This window comes from Lissotriton vulgaris, chromosome 8 (genome assembly GCF_964263255.1).
Source record: "Lissotriton vulgaris chromosome 8, aLisVul1.2, whole genome shotgun sequence".
Lineage (NCBI taxonomy): Eukaryota > Metazoa > Chordata > Amphibia > Caudata > Salamandridae > Lissotriton > Lissotriton vulgaris.
In genome coordinates, this window is record NC_141696.1 from 1412242761 (window position 1) to 1412259582 (window position 16822).

Here is a 16822-nt window from a genome sequence, read left to right on the forward strand (position 1 = left end):
AGCGAGATGGGACAGTAGTCCGGTCTCCATCTACGTTCTGCCTGTCGGACCGTGAGTTTCTGCTCTTTTAGTTCTTTACTGAACCACCGGTTTGCGTCTTTAGGGCGCCTAATCGAGGTACGCCGAAGGGGAGCCATGCTGTCGCTTCCATCCGTAAGCCAGGAGTCAATGGCCTTAGCTTGGGCGGCAGACGCCAAGCCCAATAGAGAGGGAGAAGAGGCCAGTAGGGAGGAAGTAAGGTCCGACAGGTTAACTTTGCCCCAATTGCGAGCCCAAGAGTTTTTGGCGAGGGCGAGCCTCTTGGTCAAGCAGAGGCGGAGAGAGAAGGAAATTAGAAAATGATCTGACCAAGTGCAAGGGGACACGGTGAGTGAGGAAAGGGGACAGTTGAGGGACCAAACTTGGTCTAAGATGTGACCATGGATATGAGTGGGAATGTGAACCAGGGAGGAAAAATTGAGTGACAATAAAGTTTCTGAAAATTCCTTAGAAGAGGAGCATTCCTTGGGGTCGGAGGGCCAGTAGTTAAAGTCCCCAAGGACCAGCACCGAAGCATAATTAACCCCCAGGGTGCCAAGTAGATCTTGAAAGGCAGGGAGAAAAGAGGGGGTGGGTTGAGGTGGACGATATACCAGCACACAGGCTAGGTGAGGGGAGAAAGAAGAAGAGCGGACCACTAAGTGGTCAATTCCTCCCATAGGGGGTGAGGGGAGAATCTGAAACTGAAAGTCCGTACGGGCAATGAGGGCAACGCCTCCACCCGTTTTCCCTAGTGGGCGGTCGGCGCGGATAGAATAATATGATGAGGTGAGGGCAGCCAGTAGAGACGGGAGGGAAGACTCACAAAACCACGTCTCGGTTAGGAATAAAAGATCGGGTTTATCCGTATCTAGGAGTATGAAAAGTTCCTGATGGTGTCTGATGGCTGACCTAGTGTTTAGTAACATAATAGATAATGGGGGAGGGGGAGTGTCAAGAGTGGGCGTCGACTGAAGTGCCGATGGAGAAACAGAAGGGAGGGAGCAGCCCTGAGGGCAGGCTTGGCAGGGGGAAAAACAGCCCAAGTTGGTAATCCGGAGAATAGTACGGGGGTCAAGGGGCCAAGGACCCTGTAAAAGAATGAGATCAGCTGAGGAGTAGCGAATGAAGAGGCCAGGGGGAGTAGCCCCTAGCCCCTGCCGGCCGCGGACGGGCGCAGACGGGCGCAGACGGGCTTAACTCAGGCGCAACTCCGGCGCGCCTTCGTCGCGCCCGCTGCGCTGCCGCATATAGCCTCTTTAAATAGGGAGTATCGTGGGGGGGGTGGCTAACAAGTACATTGAGCTGAGTAGCCCAAGCCAAGATGGCGCCCGCGTCCGCGGGAGCCGGCCACACAATGCTCGGCCCACGGCGATCCTCTGAGCCCCTAGATGTAAAACAAGTTAGTCAACCTGTCAACTTTGAGGTACAGGTAAGTTAGCAGAAACACACAAGCCCCGCTTGCTTTGTTTTGATTTGTAATAGAACTTCTGCGAGCACTGTAAGAACGACCAGTTCTTAGTGACATCTTTATGGACGTCTTATGTCCAACACCTACGTCAAACTCGGCACCTTTCAGGTATAAATATACCAACGTTGCCTTAAGCAGATACACGGTGGTGGTGAATACTGGAGCAGAGCAGCTGTCCTTGCAGAGAGCCCAGCAGACGCGAGAAGCCCACAGACGCTACCCCTCCTCTTTGACACGCTGAGAAAGAAGCTGTCTTTTCTCCTGCCGAGAAAATCCAGCTCCGGCGCTTCCAGCCTACCCTTGCGGGTGACTGGAATATCGGGTCCTGAGAGGAGATACCAGACCTTCTACATTCTATTCCAGAGGTACGGTGCTGACTAAACCCTTAGAGAGAATTCTTGAATCAGACTCTTGGCAAAACCAACTTAACTCAAACTATTACTTACTCCCTCCCAAGTATTAGGCTTAGGTCAGGTACACCGGGGTAGGCGTAGTTAGAAGCACCAGTTGAGCTTGTTAGCTAATGTATGTATGAATGTATATATTGTATATATTTTATTCATCTTAAACAAACCTTATGGCTAAGAAACCATATCAATGCTTTTACAGTATTACTTCGTGATGCTCCTTTTACTGTACGCACTTTTTATTATAACAAGTGTTGCAATTGTGGCAATTCATTTCTCTTGCATGAGAAGAAAGACTGCTCAATAAATAATATCTTTTATTGAAAACGCCTGTCTCTCTGTTCTCTGCACCCTCGTGAAATTAAAACTGCACAACTGACTGAGTGAAATAGCTGCCTATTGTTTCACACGACTCTAGAGATTGACTCTTATTCTGAGGAGCAAAGTTGTCATGTTTAAGTGGTTGTCGGAAGCTGAATCCCTTCTAGTCTGAGCCAGGGAAGCTAATCACTTCCCATTTCATTCAAGAAAGTTTCCAGTGACCTCTGAGCTAGCTGGCGCAAACCTAAATTAAGTCTAACATAGTCAGTAGAGACCTAGAAGATCTCAGTCCTACGTCTACACTGCTGTTTATGTTATTCCAATGCGCAGGGCCTATAGGGAAAATAGGAACTACACTACATGGCGCCCAACGTTTGGTAAGGCGATAAAACTAACGCAAGACGTTAGAGTAACTCGGTCGTGCTTTTTCACACAGACGCTTTCTCCCGTAAATACTCCAATAGACGCCTGGAGTGGGTAAAAGGTTAAAATCCGCCGGAACTTAGTAGGAAGAGATTTCTATGTAGAGTTTCTGGTTTAGTCAACGTTTAAGGATACAGTGTTCCAAAATATTGTGCACCTAATCTTTGTCTCCTTGGAGACCTGCTCTGCAAACTTTCATTAAATACAATGTCAGTAGAAAACAACGGAACCAATGGAGTCGCAGAAGACGCGAATCAACAGGGTCCCGATAATACAGGAATTAATGAACCGAATGCAATAATCATTCCGGTACATTTAAGAAAATCTATAACTTTAAAACTTATAGAACACGGACTGACAGCACAAGGCGGTACATTCATTTTCGTGATAGAGGCACACGAATATCGGCAGACAGAGGTATTCTATTCATGGATAAACTTTCCAGCGGCAAACGCTACAACACACGAATTCCACTATTACAAAATAGAGGATCCTCCGGAAGAGTACGCTCCTTTCGAGGAGATTGAAATTCCATTAAAATACCAAGAGCATCTGCTCTGGTTTAAAGGCACCCTAAAACATAATGATCACATTACCAGGCTCGGTCCACTAGGCAGACCAGGAGCAACGTGGCCGGTTCTAGCCAGCTATACACCACATCCAGACATTGATAAAATGTTGAGAGAAGAACTTTTAGCACAGCTAAAATTATTAATTAAAATACATAGACAGTTAGTCCAATATGTATTGCGGACTGCAACAGTCCAAACAGCTGTTAGTATTCCACAGCTGACCCCTCATCAGGGGAACACAAATAAAATTACACCACAGAACATACAATCATGTCTTGGTAAAACACCCATAAAACGGGAACTAATTCCTTTCTGGTTAGCACAGAAAATAACTCAAATAGAGGCAGTATTCCCGAATACTACCCCTATTGAGAAACACAGAATTCTGACTATCTGCCTTCCAATGGAGGTCGCACCACATGTGGAGGACTGTGACACTTGGGGTACAGTTTATGCTTCCATTTACACAAAAACACATGGTGTTCCGTCCATAGCGGTAATACCAGATGTGCTAAAACAGATTCAAAACGAATACAGTCCAGAACCTGCTTTAAATCTTGGTATGAAATTACTGAAAGACTTCAAGCAGGTCTCGGCTATATTACTAGCCAACATAAAAGGAGAAGCAGCATCTGTGGCGATCCGCCAGAAATTGAAAGAAACAGATATAACAGATCAACCAATTGAGCTTGCCAGAATCATAGAAAAATGCTATGAAGAATTAGGTAGAGATGGTTTGGGTGGGAAACCAGTAAAACCCCAACTACTTGAAAATCCTGAAAAATTATTTATCAAAAATAATCTAAACACTCCTAAAAGGAGTTGGGATGGAAATAAACAATCCACTCCCAAAGAAAAAGTTTTCCAATCCAGAGGAAGGTCTCCACAGCGGAGGGAAAGAACTCCGACTCGAGAACACCAGTCTCCCCACAGGGAGCACTCTGAAAAAAGATACAACCTTAGAAATAGGGATAACTTAAAAAAGCCTGATAGATATCAAAGTATTGATACACGTCCCGCTTGATCTTTTTCACAGAAATCGGAAAGAAGAGGACGGTCAGACCCAAGGGAAGAGCACGTCAAGTCCAAAGACAAGGAACCTGCTGAAAAGTAAAATATTACAATTCCCGAGGAAGAAGGTAGCCAGTATAAGAGTAGTTGAACATGCCGAGAATACTGAGGACACAGCTGAAAAACGGAGAGTGGGCACAGACAATGCTAGACAGTGCAGTAGAAATCAGCATAGCTCGCAAGATCCTGATGAATCATTTGGAGACAGTGGACACGAATGAATACATTCAAGTGGAAACTGCAGATACCAGGGTTAGCGAACCTCATAAGATATACGAAATAACACTGCGTATAGAGGGAGATAAGACTAGGAAAATAAGGGGTCTATTTTGGGATAACCTCTCAAAAGGCTATGACATCTTGTTAGCAGAGAAAGATTGGCCACCAGAGTTTGTCAGGGAGTGCCCTCATGGCAACGAAATGATTATGCCTGCCTTCGCAAATCACATTCCAATTCACACTAAATATATATATGCATGGAAATGGGCAGTAGCTCAAGCACCTGCATTATATAGAAATCATGTAGGATGGGATGAGGACTCTCCTCCTCACAAAATCCAGTTAAAAAGTCAACCTACTGCACAAAGGCAGTATCCAATTAAACAAGAAGCTAAAAAACAGGTCAGGGAGATTTTAGATCAACTTGAATACCAGGGGGTGATTGAAACATGCACCTCTCAAATGAACAATCCTTTGTTTCCTGTCTCCAAACCAGACAATTCATATCGTCTAGTCTTCGACTACAGACATCTTAACTCGTGTTGCAAAACATTTGCGGTACAAAACTCGCACAGTGCAGCACTAATGAATAACATGGTTCGCAAAAAATACAAAACATTAGACATCTCTAATGGATTCTTTTGTCAAAAGATTGCACCCGAAAGCAGATATGACCGCTTTCTCAATTATGGGTACACAGAAAATTTCTGTCGTCTCCCACAGGGATTCAAGAACAGCCCAGGATTATTCTCAGCCAGAGTAACAGAGTTACTACAAATGTATGATGATGAGGCATTATCATATGTCGATGACATCTATCTCACAGACGACGTCTTGGATACTCACTTGAAAAGAGTGAACACCATAATACTTGGGTTTGCAGCAGAGGGTTACAAATTCAACTTTAAAAAGTCACAAATTGCCCATCTAACTGTCCTATTTTTAGGATACGAATTATCAAGTGAAGGCAAAAGCCTGGCGGACAATTTCTTAGAAAAGTGCGCTGTACTCCAAGCCCCAAAAACGCTGAAGAACTTACAATCGATTCTAGGTTTTCTGAATTTCGGAAGAACTTACATTCTAAGCTATGCAGAGAGGGTTAAACCTCTCTACGAAATAATAAAACCTGATTTTAAACCAATCAACTGGACTCAAAAACACACAGAAATTTTGAGATCGCTGCAAACAGACATGTTAGCTAAAACTAAATTAGAGACACGTGACAATACACGCAATCTTGTAATCCGAGTCATCCCAGGAAGATGCGGATTCACGTACCTGACCTCTAACGAGGGAGAAACGGTACTAATAGCTTACAAATCACATTTGTACACAAAAGCTGAGATAAAATTCAGTTCAACTGAGAAAATTCTAACTGCGGTTCAGACTGCCGTAGCAAAAGAAAGAGCCCTAGCACCAGATAAACTAATAATAATCGTTACACGTATACCTGCTTTAGAAGCGGTAACTAAAGCAAGCATTCCGAATGCTAAAGCTCTGCATCCAAGATGGATCCAATGGGTTAACTCTCTTGCTGCAACAGACGTAGAATATGAATTTGATCCTAATTTAAAGACTCAGGAATTTTTACAATATGAATATGAATGTCCTCTACCAATTGAAATCCTGCCTCTAGAACAATACGAAAGTATCATATATACAGACGGATCAGCACAACCCGCAGTTGGGGGTAAACAAGCTTACAGTGCTGCGTGCGCGATCGTTAAAGGTCATTGGCACAAAGGAAAATTTAGACCACTGGTCACCAAACTGCAATCTCTAGGAGATTGCACAGCGCAGCGAGCTGAACTACTAGCATTTAAGATGGCGCTTGAAAATACCGATCGCGAATTCCCCACACTTATAGTGTGCGATTCATATTATTGCGTCCAATCTTATAATGAATATTTGCAGAATTGGGTTGAAAACGGGTTCAAAGATGCGAAAGGTGGCACAATCAAGCATAAAATGCTTTGGGAACAAGTAGTTCTTTTACGGAAAGAACTACAACAGACTCACGTGATACACACTCTGAGTCATCAACGTGATGGCGTTCACGTTGCGGGGAATTCATTGGCTGATGAAGCCGCGAAGGCAGCTGTGCAAACGGCTTCCGTAGCCGCTATCACTCGGTCAAAAACAAAAATAGACAGCGACATCCTACAAGCTGTCAGTGCGTCAGTAAAAGATGACATAAAAACACTCCCAAGAGGCTTTCCAGTAAAATACTCATACATAACAAACATAGATAATGTTCCTTTTGCTCGAATCCCTGGAGTGGGGGATAGGGTAATTCCAAACATGGAACACAGGTTAGGACTAATTACAGCGGCACACGAAGGGCTTGCGTCTGCACATGCTGGAGTTTCCGCCACAATAGCATTATTAAAACAGAGATATTGGTGGCCGCGCATGAGAATAGAAACTAAGAAGTATGTTCTCGATTGCGAAATATGCCAAAAAATGAAAGTATCAACAGTGAAACGACCGGCGCAAACGCCCCTTCTAATCTCAGATAAACCGTTTGAATGTGTTTACCTGGACCACTGTGGTCCCTTGCAGAGGGATGGTAACTATAAATATATCATGGTCGCAGTGGATTCCTGTACGAGATTCATTTGGATGTGGCCCCAGCGCTCGGCTGACGCCAGAACGGTTATAAAAGATTTGCGAGTCTTTATCGGCACATATGCAATTGCCATGCTTCATTCTGACCAGGGTCCTGCTTTTAGCTCTCGAGCTTATAAGGAGGCCATGACCAGCATGGGCATTGGATTGCGATTCTCTTGTCCCTTCCATCCTGAGGGAAACGGGGTAGTGGAAAGAAAAAACCGAGACATAAAGCAATCTATAACGGCAAAGGTATTAGGTTCGGGTGATGGGTGGGTACAGCATTTAATAAGTGTCCAACGCAGTCTTAATAACTTGCCAAGAAATTCTCTAAAAGGTTTCAGCCCGTACGAACTATTGTTCGGAACTAGAATGTATATTCAGGATCTAGATAGTCTAGCTTCAGTGGTAGAAGATAAGAATAAAGACTTTGACATCAAAGATCGTTTGGCTGTTTTACAGGACTTGAATGAAACAAGAAAAGCCCTGAGCAACATAAAGTTAAAACATCAGCCAACAACCACTGAAGACACACCACCTGTCCCAGCAAGACCTGTCTGGATTCCAAAGATTGGGGATCTGGTCAGAGAAAAAATAGCGGTGAAAAGCAGTACCTGTCTTAGCAATCAACGGAACAAGATCAGTAGTACTACCGCCCCTTGGTGGTAAAAAGGAGAACCAAGTTGTATCCATCGACCTGGTAAAACCACAATCATGTGGCCTATAATAAACAGTAGGCCTAGTGGACTCCCAAGAAGTAACAGAATACCCAAATTTGCTACAATCCAAGAGGTTCAAACTGAAAGACTAATCACATTTGACAAACCTGCAGTTAATAAAAAAGGACTATGCAACAATGGCATGGAACTTGTGCCTCTTGAAACTCAAATTGAAACAGTTCGTCAAGAAACACCAGTCTACAACGATGTAGCATCAGAATGTCCAGATGAAAGACAAAGTGGAAAGATAATCCCAACAATTGACAGAACTGCATCTGGCTATTTCATCAATTTCGATAACTTTTCTGAAGATCCAAGTGAACAAGAAGAAAAGCCAGCATCAAAGACTTTTAAAGACAAAGCAACAGAACTCTTTCATCAACTTAAAGAAATATATCTTATTTCTCCATGGTTAGAATTTTGGTTTGGGCTAGGTGTATTTTTCCTCTTTCTTTGGCTCATCATGGTACTTTGTTTGGGGAAATTCATTGAAGGAAAATACAGTACAATGGACACAGCAAGTCAGAACATCAACTTAGTTCTGAAGCCACGCAAATCATCTCACGTCGAGAAAAGGGAACTTTCATCAGTAAATGTCACAGCCATTCCAATACCTGGCGGGGTAGTTTGGGACAAAACAGACTATGAAATATATGGACCGGTAGAAATTTTGAAATATCCTCACCAATTTAAGGTTTCATTAAGTGACTTTATAAAACCAAGCGCATTCTCTGATGATTGAGATTTTGAGAGTATAAATAATATGATGTCGGATTTAGTGTTGTCAGCAAAATTTACAGATCATGATTACTTACAAGGTTCATCTAATTATGAGCAAATGTACTGTTTTACACATTATGCAGACCACTATTTACATAAATCTGCTCAACCTAGAAATGTTTTTAAATATAACCAACATTGTGCAACACCGCCTAGAAGCAGTTCAAAAACATTCTATGAAAAATTCCAGTACTTCTCGGGGTTTAACACAAGTGATGCTGAAACATTTTATTACAAACTATTAGATAAAACAGGGACAAAAACCATGCTGACAATACTAAATTGATATATTCAGAAGCATTTTATGAAAAAAATACTACATTTGGTTTTTGATTTATGGAAGAATAACATTGAAACAAAAACTATCTGGGGCACTAAAGATTGGCAGGTACAAGGCCCAGAAGCATTATTTCGAGCCTGCATGATTCCAGAACAAATTATGTTCTTGAATGACATAGTTCAACAAACAACATGTCTTGGCTTAGCTAAGATAAAAGACCTTAACAAACCGTCTATTCCTAAACCAATACCTGATAATGCAACCACAGATATTGAGATAGACGTAACCCACATTTTACATCAAAACAGAACACATCCTGATTGGAAAAAGTGGTTAATCTGGCCAATAGACACTAATAACTGTCAGGATAGATTCCGGAATAAAATACAGGGGTTCAAAATGACCAGACTAGACCCTAGATACTCCCAGAGACAACACCCAGGGATAGTAACAACATACAGTGTAGGGAAACTTTGCCTTGAATGGCTACAAACATCCACACTGGCAGAAATTAAGCAACATCTAACTTTACTTACATATGGTGCTGACTTGCGTGATTTCATTATGGGACAACGCAAACAGCGTCAAAAACCTTTCACAGCGGCAAGTGTATATGCAGCATACAACGAGGCATGGAAAGTAATGCAAATTGAAACAGCAGAAAAAAATACGAGAAATTGACCGTATCAATTTGGAAAAATCACTTTCTGTTGTAGACAATGGGTTAATGACTCTGTCTTCCAGAATATATTCACTGGACAGTATTGTATCATCTGCCTTCGATATAATAGACCAGGATTTGCTAATGTTACAACATGGCCAGTCCCAATTGCGTTCTATTGTACAGCTAGGCTGGAAGTTACAAAATCTGCGTTCGGGCTATGTGCCATGGCGTTTAATCAACACAACGTCATTGTTTTCTGTCTTTAACCTTACTGATAAACAAATCAGTTTGGCACAAAAAGGAGCAGACTATACAATTCTGAGCATTGAAAAACTTTTGAGATTACCATTGACAATGTCAGAAAGACCTGTCATTGAATGGATAATACACGGGATTATCACAATTCCGATAACAACTTTCCAATTTAAAAATTGCCTTGAGTATATACCAGCAGGCCAGTATGAAAGGTTGGGTAAGGGATACGTTATAAGTCATCATGGAAATTACCTTATACGCACGCATGTTACAGTGATAAAGACAAAAAAGTATTTCTTAGTGGTAAAGATTGCAAACATTCACTAAGCGGTATACTTTTGTGCCAGAGTATCAATTTACATGGGGCCTGTGAAGGGACTTCAAACAACCTCTCATGCCACCAGCACGTAACACCTGCAACACAGATAGAGCCTTTCTTTAGACAACTTTCGAATGGGAGTTACATTCTAATAACGGACCACAGCTGTTGTGGCTTGGTGCCAGGGAAAGCATATCTCTTAAGCGTGAGTTCCATGGTCACTTGCTGTATGCAAGCATTGTATCCAAATGGCCCTGGAGACTCAGCGACTCCAATTTGGCCTCCTTTGAATGTCTCTTCTATACGAATTGATACTTTTAGCAGAATGAAGTCTGTGCTTTTGCAGACAACAGTGCCCATCACGTCATCAAAAGAGACGTATGATCTCCAAGTTGCAAGGACGGCGGCAGAGATGCATACACTTTTTTCAACAAATTGCCCCGTGCATTTCGCAGAAATGCTCAGCCAAATCCTAAATATGTCGAATGCCAGTGGCATCTCGAATGTATTTAAGACAATTTTTTCGGGACTGTTAACACCCTTCAAAGCAGTCCTGGGCATTATTCCCAATTTTGTCCTTTCGGTCTTTGGCGGCTTACCACTAATTTTGGGACTCGTAGTAGGGATTTTATTTTTGACCCTTCTGCTCCGATATGGCAAGCCAAAACACAGACATGACTCCGGCAAGGATGGAAGAAACGATCCTAGCAATGCGCTATTGGGACCGCATAACTAGAGTCCTTGGATTGGCCTGGCTAAGAGATCTAAATATGACCTGGTTTCTTTCATTCAGACCTACATGGCAGACCTGCATCTTACCTGTGCTTCGATGGATGCGGAGAAGAATGCGTGTTAGACACCTGTCTTGCACTACAATCAGCAGTACCTATGGATGTCGATACTTTGCTAAGTCCAGTAACGGCTCATGCATCGTGTTGTCCCCAGCGGTTACCAATCCTGATGACGGCATTCGTTGAGACTCCTGCGCTACGATTAGGTGGTGGCAGTGAAGCAAGAAATGTGAGCAACATCACCCAGGTACGACCTTCTGTGAGCATTGCTGATCCTGAGATTGATGATAGCAATCATTCACACAACTGCCAAGTGACAGCATTATCAAACTTGGTCGTACTGTCACCTGAATATGTGGACCAATTTTTTGCGAGTCTGTCTGAAATGATGTTTTCCACTGAACAGAAACAATAACTTTTTGGAAAAACAATCTGGCACACAGCGTTCCCATGAACTCTGAATTCGGCCTTCAAACTTTGATAAACAAAAGCTACTAAAAAAACGTTTGGAACTATTTTTTCCCCCTACAGATGAAATTATTTTTTCAAACCTCCAAAATATTTACCTTTTTTCTGGCACAAGTACTTTGCTTAAAGTAGAACTATTCATAAAGAACAGAGCTTCTATCTTAGTAGATCTAGAGACAAAATATTACCTCAGCCTCTAGCACAATTTTGCAGCAACTGTATTTCTATGTGATGGAATAGTCTCGCCCTTCTTTTCTGTATTCAGAGACATTTCATGTGTAATTTCGCAAAGATCGTTCAACTAGATATATGTGCAAAGCCTTTTTTGAATGATTATTCTGCTTAAAACGTACAGTACCTATTATGATTTTTTTAGTGTATTTTCGTATACACCATTTCATATGCAAAATGTATTTTAGGGTGGGTAGGAATACACATGTGAAGCAAAACCTGCTGCACACTTAAATAAAGTTCAAGCACAAAGGATGTCTCAATGGACATAAAGTTCAATGATCGCAGACGGAGGATTGGAGCATCAGTGCTTTGGTTCTTCTTTTTTTATTTTCTGTTCATGGAAAAGCCAGCCGACACGCGTTTCGTCGCCAGAAAACACAGTTTCTGCGACTCTTCAGGGCTGTAATGAAGCTTTGGAATATATCCTAATGGCGTGTATCAACGCGAGAAGTATAGAAGATTCTACAGCAAAAGCATCCCTGTAGTGCGGGGAGTCAGTACGCGACGGGATCCTTCACGATCGCGTTTCGGTTACGGGTGCGGTCACACCATTAGGATATATTCCAAAGCTTCATTACCTGAAGAATGCAACACTGAATAATATCACTCAATATAGAATCTTCGCCACGCACTCGTTGGAGAAGAACACCTTTGAAATTACCAGGCTTTTTAGAACCCGGTCTCGAGCGGAGCCGGGTAGGAATTATCACCGGCACCGCGACCTGTGGTCATATATCTATTTCCTACAGCCCTGAGGAGTCGCAGAAACTGTGTTTTCTGGCGACGAAACAAGTGTCGGCTGGCTTTTCCATGAACAGAAAATAAAAAAAGAAGAACCAAAGCACTGATGCTCCAATCCTTCGTCTGCGATCATTGAACTTCATGTTCATTGAGACATCCTTTGTGCTTGAACTTTATTTAAGTGTGCAGCAGGTTTTGCTTCTTCTGTATACAGTGTGTTTACCAAGCACACTTTGAGGGGTTTCAGGGAATTACCCCTCACCTGCATGCACCTTTTGCTTCATTGCGTTCTCCTGCGCGTTAACCTGAGCAGTGCGCCCAGCATTTCCCTTACAACTAAAACCCTGTTTGTTGCTGTTAGGAATACACGTGTCTTATTGCTTAAGTTTTAGTAATTGATGGACATAAATTCGTGGAGTGGGTGATGTGTTTTATCTAGGACCCCGATCAATATCATGACCTTATGCCCCTATACGGCTATAATCTATACATATCTGTTAGACCTGTCTGGCTTTTTGGTGAAGTCCCTCCTAATTTTTATTTATTTTGTCCCCTTTTTGCCCCTCATACCCTTATTAATGTTTGTGTCTACTGACTTTTTGTAGGTGTTGGCCAGGGGGATAGGTGTTCTTTCTCCCCCTCATAATCTTTTACCTCAGGCCCAGAGGCCTGTTCTGACAGGAAAGTTGGCACCACCTAAAATGGTGGCCACCAACTGCCCCAACTGTCACAAACAGAACTTGGCCATAGCCTAACATAGGGCATTCCAGAACCTTCTGGTCCATTCTGGACCACTGAAGGGCAGCCTATATAAGGCGGAATGCGGGGCAGCCATTTTGTCTACCTGTGGAAGTCAGCTGGATGACAGGCTGTAGCTAAGGGTGGGAGAGGTTAGACATAGGGTTGACCTCCTAGATAGGGAAGCTGCCTTGGGTTGTCACCTCAAAATCCCCCTTTTGGGTTATTTGTCCTGACCCCGCTGTGTAGGGTTACTGGAGACCCTGGGCGCCTAGCTTGCCCCTTGTCCAAACTATACAGGGGAAGTCTAAGGAGAAGGAGACTGCAGTGCTGCGGTGCGCAGTCCTCTGCCCAGCAGAAAGAGACTCAGGAAGGATAACCTTCTTCCCTAGATCCCAACCCCTACTTCAACTTGAGTGCTAAAAGGACTTTGTGAAGTGGGAACTGGGTACAAAATCGAACCAGCGCTGTTCCTACCTTCCTGGGTGCTGGGGAAGGCTTGTGTCCTGAGGAGCCCTGGCCGGATCTGCAGTCAACTGATCCCTGGAGTCCCTGGTGGAGGGTATCAAGTTCTCTGGAATAGCGCCCCCCCCGGGATCCACTGAGCCTGTGAAGCTTGTCAAGGCTTCCCTTTGAGAGCGGGACCCCGGGGGCACCTTCCGCGCTCCAGTCGCGTTGTCGAGTGAAGTCCCGGTTAGCGGGGGAGAGCCTGGGCGAGACGCTGCACCAAGGCGCCATCGCGCATGCCCAGTCAGCTTTAGTATTCCCTCAGGAGGGGCCTAGGACCGAGCAGGCCCAGGAGTAGTGCGTCCTTCCTGGGAGCGGGCGCAGAGTAGGGAGATTCTGGCGCGAGCGCTACTGCGCATGACGGAGTGATTAGCGGCCCCGCCGATCTCCAGAAGAGAAGCACCGGCTGCCGCCTGAGCGAGTGTCCCGCTCTTTTCCTTCTTCTCTCGCGCCACGCAAAGGAGCTGGCAGGGAGAGGGAGCTCGGGACTCGGCGGCTCATTGGGGGCATTGCGACATCGGCCCTGCCCTCCGCTCGAGTGCCAAAGCAGAGGAGCTGGCCCGAGTAGGAGAGAGAGTGGGGGAGCTTCAAAAGGAGCCTTAAAGTGACAGCGACGCGTGGAGACTGGGACAGCATCGTCTCCACGCTACAGTAAGGAGGTCATCTGAAGGGGGAAGGTGGCGCTAGAGCCTGCAATCAAATGATGATTCATTAGTGGTTGTTGTTTTTCTCCTCTACTGTAATCCATAAAGTGGTGAGGAACTTGAGGAAACCCTCTTTGACTGTGGGCTAGAAAGAGGAAGTTACTGGTACTGCATATTAACCATATCCATTGACTTCTGGAGTCTGATTAAATGCACTGTCAATGTTGATGATTAATTTAATAACTCTGAAAGTGCTATTACTGATTTAGGTGATTCAGGTGCTGTCTGGCCAAATGTTAATGTAATGCTGTGTTTAGAATTGATATAAAGTAAGCGGAGCACAGTAAATGCTTAACTGAGTAAAAGGAAGAATAAGAGCTACCTGCCAGTTTTGGTTAAGTGATCTATCTATTCTATAAATGCTGGTGGTTATTACTGATTTAATAACAGATGTACTGTGATGTGATAAATAGGTGGTAAATTGCTTTGCAGTTTAAAAGAAGCACTTGCTAATTCCAAGACAACCTGAAATGTATTAAGTGGTGTATTCTGAACACAAAAGAGCCAAGATATATATATTATTTTTATAAAGCAGTACGTATTTTCACACATTTTTGGTGTAGTGTTTTCTTTTTGAGTGCTATTGCGTGGAATTACTTTTGGGTGGTCTGCAACCTTTACACTGTGCCTCTGATATGCTAGTCTTGCCCTAGGCCAGGCTACCCAGTTCCAACAATATCCCTATAATGGCATAATAGTCAGAGCCATATTTCAGTAACTCGCCTCTGCAGTTCATGACAATCCATGACACAGCAGAAGCCACTTCTTTAGATTCCTAGATAGCACACCGAGTTCTTTTGACATACCAAACCTCAAGCAACCTGGGAAAGCCCCGCTTGCTTTGTTTTGATTTGTAATAGAACTTCTGCGAGCACTGTAAGAACGACCAGTTCTTAGTGACATCTTTATGGACGTCTTATGTCCAACACCTACGTCAAACTCGGCACCTTTCAGGTATAAATATACCAACGTTGCCTTAAGCAGATACACGGTGGTGGTGAATACTGGAGCAGAGCAGCTGTCCCCTTGCAGAGAGCCCAGCAGACGCGAGAAGCCCACAGACGCTGCCCCTCTTCTTTGACGCGCTGAGAAAGACGCTGTCTTTTCTCCTGCCGAGAAAATCCAGCTCCGGCATTTCCAGCCTACACTTGAGGGTGACTGGAATATCGTGTCCTGAGAGAAGATACCAGACCTCCTACATTCTATTCCAGAGGTACGGTGCTGACTAAACCCTTAGAGAGAATTCTTGAATCAGACTCTTGGCAAAACCAACTTAACTCAAACTATTACTTACTCCCTCCCAAGTATTAGGCTTAGGTCAGGTACACCGGGGTAGGCGTAGTTAGAAGCACCAGTTGAGCTTGTTAGCGAATGTATATATTGTATATATTTTATTCATCTTAAACAAACCTTATGGCTAAGAAACCATATCAATGCTTTTACAGTATTACTTCGTGATGCTCCTTTTACTGTACGCACTTTTTATTATAACAAGTCTTACAATTGTGGCAATTCATTTCTCTTGCATGAGAAGAAAGACTGCTCAATAAATAATATCTTTTATTGAAAACGCCCGTCTCTCTGTTCTCTGCACCCTCGTGAAATTAAAACTGCACAACTAACTGAGTGAAATAGCTGTCTATTGTTTCACACGACTCTAGAGATTGACTCTTATTCTGAGGAGCAAAGTTGTCATGTTTAAGTGGTTGTCGGAAGCTGAATCCCTTCTAGTCTGAGCCAGGGAGGCAGATCACTTCCCATTTTAGTCAAGAAAGTTTCCAGTGACCTCTGAGCTAGCTGGCGCAAACCTAAATTAAGTCTAACATAGTCAGTAGAGACCTAGAAGACCTCAGTCCTACGTCTACACTGCTGTTTATGTTATTCCAATGCGCAGGGCCTATAGGGAAAATAGGAACTACACTACACTGGGTGTCAGGTAGGCGCCAGCTCTGGTTGCACAGGAGGTGTAAGAATACCCTATCGAGTACTCCCTTCCTTTGTCAGAGTACTTCGAACTGGAAAAACGAGTAGGTTCCACTTTTATATGGTCAAAGCGGACATGAATATTGGGTTAGTTCTCCTTTCAAGTGTCCTCTCCAAGTTGCTTCCGAGACACTTTCAGTCGATAAGAGTGATGCTCCTCACAGCAGAGTAGCCTCCAATGTGGAGTACCCACAACAGAGGCATAGTGAGAGGTGGGCTTTTTGCAATTGGTTGTCATCAGCCACAATTAAATGTGATCATAGAAATACAAAAGGCTGGCCTCACCTAATGGGTCCAATTTGCTTTGAACAAACGAGACTACAGCACCACCCTTCGCCCCCACCATCTACCAAATAGCAGTGGTTCCGTGAGACTAGCCAGCTGCTCCTCTCTGCAAAGGGCCCAATCAAATTTCTAAAAACTACTCTTGACTTCTCTTTTCCCACTTCAGTGTCTAGGTCTGCTTCCTCCATCTTTAAGATTGCCAGGAATTAACTTCCACTGTCTGCAAAAAATACGTTGCATCC

General features: G+C 43.7%; 2 protein-coding genes across 2 annotated transcripts in view; one reads left to right on the top strand and one right to left on the bottom strand.

The window, feature by feature from the left end:
- LCA5L (lebercilin LCA5 like) overlaps positions 1-16822 on the bottom strand; it is an 861785-nt gene that overhangs the window by 840240 nt on the left and 4723 nt on the right. The window lies entirely within an intron of this gene.
- LOC147698836 (uncharacterized) lies at positions 1343-16790 on the top strand. The gene is made up of 3 exons (XM_086933597.1): positions 1343-1450; positions 5889-7107; positions 16747-16790. Exons 1-3 carry the CDS (start codon positions 1343-1345, stop codon positions 16788-16790), a joined length of 1371 nt encoding a protein of 456 aa, XP_086789723.1.